Source organism: Egretta garzetta, unplaced genomic scaffold (genome assembly GCF_000687185.1).
Source record: "Egretta garzetta isolate BGI_Z169 unplaced genomic scaffold, ASM68718v1 scaffold238, whole genome shotgun sequence".
Classification (NCBI taxonomy): domain Eukaryota; kingdom Metazoa; phylum Chordata; class Aves; order Pelecaniformes; family Ardeidae; genus Egretta; species Egretta garzetta.
In genome coordinates this window covers 764,096-768,323 of record NW_009260402.1, presented here as the reverse complement: position 1 = coordinate 768,323, position 4,228 = coordinate 764,096, and the positions used below count along the sequence as shown (strand labels likewise).

Genomic DNA, 4,228 nt, shown 5'->3' with positions numbered 1-4,228 from the left:
AGTAAACTTCCCGGGGAAACGCAGCGAGATAACTAACGCCGCGTTATTCCCGTCACCGCTTAAGCGAGAGCGATGTAGCTTCGACCTTAAGAACTCTTTCAACTTGAACGCAGCGTGTCCGTTGTGTAGCGTTTTGTACCAATCTCCTGTGCGGTAGCTGAAGCGTGGTACAGGTAGGCTCCTGATTTTAATCAAACAGGTTAATTTGCTTTATCCAGTACGTCAGCTCTACTACGTGATGCCCCCGGCAAGGCTTTGGGGGACTCCTGTCGATGTTTCTTAAAGCAGAGCCAAAGCCACGCTAGCGTCCAGCTCAGTTTTGACTGAATTTGTCCAGTTTGCAAGGTTGACACGTGGTTTCTACTCTTTTTGTATAGGAAAAGAGCGGAGCGTCTCCGATCTGCCCCCTCTGTTACAGCACCACTTTAGCCATTTTGTATTTATCGACGATAACAACCCAATAAACCTCATTTCAATGAGTCTCAGCTCTTAGTGTGTTTGTGGGGCAGAACCCTTGAACCTCAGCTGTCCTCCCCCCTCCTTGTTTAGTGTTTTGGTAAGCACTCACCCCTCCCAGAAAAGGTGGGATTGGTCTTTTCCAGGGAATACTCCCCCAGGAAGGAGCCCACAACTGACCTAGCTGCGTGTAAGTTTTTCCACCCTGCCCAAGGCATTGCCATCTCAGGTAAGGTGAACATCCAACAGTTAATTAGAGCTTGCAAACTCCTTAGGGACTAATTTTATGCTGTCCTGTTGATGGAGGTAGGGAAGAGGAACAGGTTTTGTTCAGGTGAGAAAGTGAGAGACCATTTTCTTCTAAGCAGAAGTGGGGGGGAACAGTTGGATCTTGGCTAAACACAGGCAGAAAGCCAGGCCTAATGCTGCAGCTCATACCACAAGCGCTTTTATAAACTCTTGCTGGGAACAGCTCTCCTTTTCTGGGAAACATGAAGAGGTTTCTGGTTTGTTATTTCTTCTTTATTTAGAGCTAGCCTGCATTATTCACTAATACTGACCCACTTTACAACACAGCCCAGGGAACCTCCCCAGTGCCCAATGTAGACAGCAACAGCCCCCTCCCCTTTGTTCTTTGGTTAGAAAAAGAAAAAAGGCTTTTAAAAAAGTTACCATCCAAATAGCAAAAAAAAAAACCAAACCCCAACTTAGCTGCACACTAGAACATGCTACAAGAGATCTGCCGCTGCCCAGGGCCCTGGACAGGCTGAGAACAGACATATGGCTTTTTGTTTTCCCAAATAACTTCTTCTACAGAAGAGCTTAACTCAAACTAAGCATCCAGCATTGAGTAGAAGACTTCAGCACGCATCAAACACAAGCAGTCCGGGCAGATTGGCATCCGTGAGAACAGAACCATGAAGGCCATTGCTTTTGCACCATGGAGCAGCGCTCTACCTCCCCCCGGGAGCGCTAACGCCGCACCGAGCTCCCGGGGGAGCCACACGCCCACGATCCCAACCGCTGCCTCGTCCTTGCAAGAGCCAGCTTCCTAGAAGAGCTAGCTTAAAGATAAAGCAGCTTTGCTAGCATGAGTAGGCCAGGAGTGTAGATGCTTACACCTTAGTACGACTCGTGCATATGCTTCAGCGACCAGTAAATACCTGTGGCCTCAGAATAGGAAATTCCACTTCCAATACAATAAATAAAAATATTGCATTTTCTATCGGCCTGTTTGGGAGTCGGTTTGGAATGTTGTTTTCAGTGCTAGAGAGAGTGTCCCACGTTAAGCCGTTAATGCTTCCAGCTCTTTGGGTTTCCACAGCTTCTTGGCAGCAATGATGGTGTTCTTCATCAGCATGGCAACGGTCATGGGCCCAACTCCCCCAGGGACGGGGGTGATGTAGCTGGCTTTCTTCTTCACCTCTGCAGGGAGGAAAGCTAGAGCTTAGCACGCAAATCAAGAGCAGCAATGCTCATCAAGCTGGCTGACCAGTATGAAGCTGTAACCAGTCTAATGATGCCCAAATGCCTTCAAGATCACCAGCTAAGGAACAGTAGTTTCTCAAGGTGGGCTTCCCCACCACCACCCCCCATCACCCAGGGCAGAGCACACCGTACTCCATCCATCCCTGCTACTGAGCAAGACTGCAGAGCCCAAGCTGGGGGGGAAAGGCAAAAAGCAAAGTCTAATCACTTGATTTCTAGCACAGAAATGTCAAGTCCAAGACTAGATGTGGGCTTTGCACATGCCCTTGAGGGTGGCCACAAAGAAGTTTTAACAGTCTGAACATTCACCCTCCCTCTTTCTCCCAGGAGGAGGTTCCAGTGTCTTTCGCCAGGCACCCGGAGGCGCAGGGTCCATCGCAGCAGCCCCTCTGGGCACCACTGCAGCTAAGTCATGAGCAAGGCTGGTGAACAGCAAGCCAGAAGGTAAGTTCCATGTGTTTATATTTAAAAGCAGGAATATGAGTGATAAATTGGAGTAGAGGCAAAGCAACCCAACTGCTTAGACTCAGGGTGAGCCTCCTCTGCCTTGCAGCATGCAGCTTCCCCATGGCATATTACAGCAAGGCTGCACCCTTGCGTACGGCACAATATTGGATGCACCAAGCAAGAGAACATAAGCATCAGTCTGTGTCTGCTCGGTCACATGAACCGGAACCTTCTCCTCCCCTTCTCAGCACCCTTGATGTTTAAAGCTCAAGGAACCAGACGCAGAGCCTTTCCATACCTTCAAAATCCACATCCCCGACCAGCCTTGATTTGGCAGTGACTGGATCCTGCACCCTCGTGATCCCCACATCAATAACCGCAGCTCCTTCTTTGATCATATCAGCCGTGATCAGATTGGGGATGCCTGCAAGAAGAAAACAGAACCACACACTCATGGTGGTACCATGAGCCCCCCTGCTCCCCCTCAACCCATCGTCACATTACGTTTTGACCCACCTGGGCCTTCCTGCCTCACAAAACTGTTGGACTCTAATCTTAAGGGTGTTTTCCAACCTAAATGATCCTATGAAATTCAAATCTACCCACAGTTGGCACAATCCAGCACTACTCCTTGATGTTCAGCTCCATCAGGAATTTCAGTGGTTTACTGAGAGCCTCAGAGTATAAAGAACTGGGATCCACCCCCAGAAAGAGTTCAGGCAAAGCAGCTGGGACCAAAGCATCTTCTCCAAGTTGAAGCCCTCAAAGCTTGCATCTGAAGGCTGCGGCTATGTTTGTCCACAGAACACCAGGAACATTTTTGCACCTGCGCTAAGTCAGCAAGCTGGAGCAGCAACCGAGACCACCGCCACCCAGCTTGGCAGAGGCACTGGCTTCACCAGGGGCTGCAAAACCCCTGGGGTGGGGAGCAGCAGCTCATGGCTAAGCCACCCTTTTGGGGTGGGGTGTATTTGTCTGCTTCTTGCCAGATATTGCACCCAGAAACTCATTCCCACCCTCTGCTTTAGTGAATTCTTTCATGCGAGCCTTCCTCTGGTCTGCTGGCCACCTTCGGCGATTTATGGGTCTCATCTGCCAGCAGCACTTCTGCCATCATTACATGCACAACACTTCTGATCCTTCCAGCACCTTGTCTCTTCATACCCCATTTCCAACCGCTGTTTTCTCTCCTCCCTCCCCCCAGGCTCATACCCAACTTCTGCTGCCAAACAGACACCCCAAATCAGCTCGACTCCTCTGCTGATGAGCTACCTCCATGCCAGGGGTACAGCCTGGAGAAGAGCACACCTCCAAGCAATGCTCTGAAGACAGCGCTGCAGCTCTCCCTCAGCATTTTGTCTGTCTCTAGGTAAGCAGATCCTCTCTCAATATTTTTTTCCCCTCCCCATGTAAATACAGAACAGTCTATAGCTGTTTGCTAGCTCTGACCAGGTGCCCACCGGCACACCAAGCCCTCCTGCCAGATGTTATTTTACATTTCAAAGGCAGAGCTACAAACAGCTCTGCTCATGCAATCAAGTACGTGGCTCCTAGGATAAACTGGCTGGCTCAAACAGCCCCGCACCCACTGTCCTAACCCTCGCCAAAGGCAGCTGCCAACAGCCACAAGAGCACCAGACCCTCCAACGCTGCCAGAGCTGCTTCAGAGAGGGAGGCCCCAGGATGTTCAATACCAACAGGGTAGAATCATAGAATTGTCTAGGTTGGAAAAGCCCTTTAAGCTCCCCCAGCCCAACCATTCCCCTACCCCTGCCATCCCACCCCCAAACCCTGGCCCTCAGCACCACCTCTGCCCGGCTGTTAAATCCCCCCAGGG

At 50.4% G+C, this 4,228-nt stretch overlaps 1 protein-coding gene across 1 annotated transcript in view; it reads right to left on the bottom strand.

Moving 5' to 3' along the window:
• Window positions 1-229: 229 nt before the first annotated feature.
• The window catches only part of MTHFD2 (methylenetetrahydrofolate dehydrogenase (NADP+ dependent) 2, methenyltetrahydrofolate cyclohydrolase), a 14,930-nt gene continuing 10,931 nt past the window's right edge, over window positions 230-4,228 (bottom strand). Inside the window, exons 7-8 of the mRNA XM_009643414.2 lie at window positions 2,690-2,815; window positions 230-1,881 (exon numbers count right to left, since the gene is read on the bottom strand). Coding sequence (XP_009641709.1) covers window positions 1,742-1,881; window positions 2,690-2,815 — 266 coding nt within the window. The 3' untranslated portion in view covers window positions 230-1,741. The remainder of the gene's footprint in view (window positions 1,882-2,689; window positions 2,816-4,228) is intronic.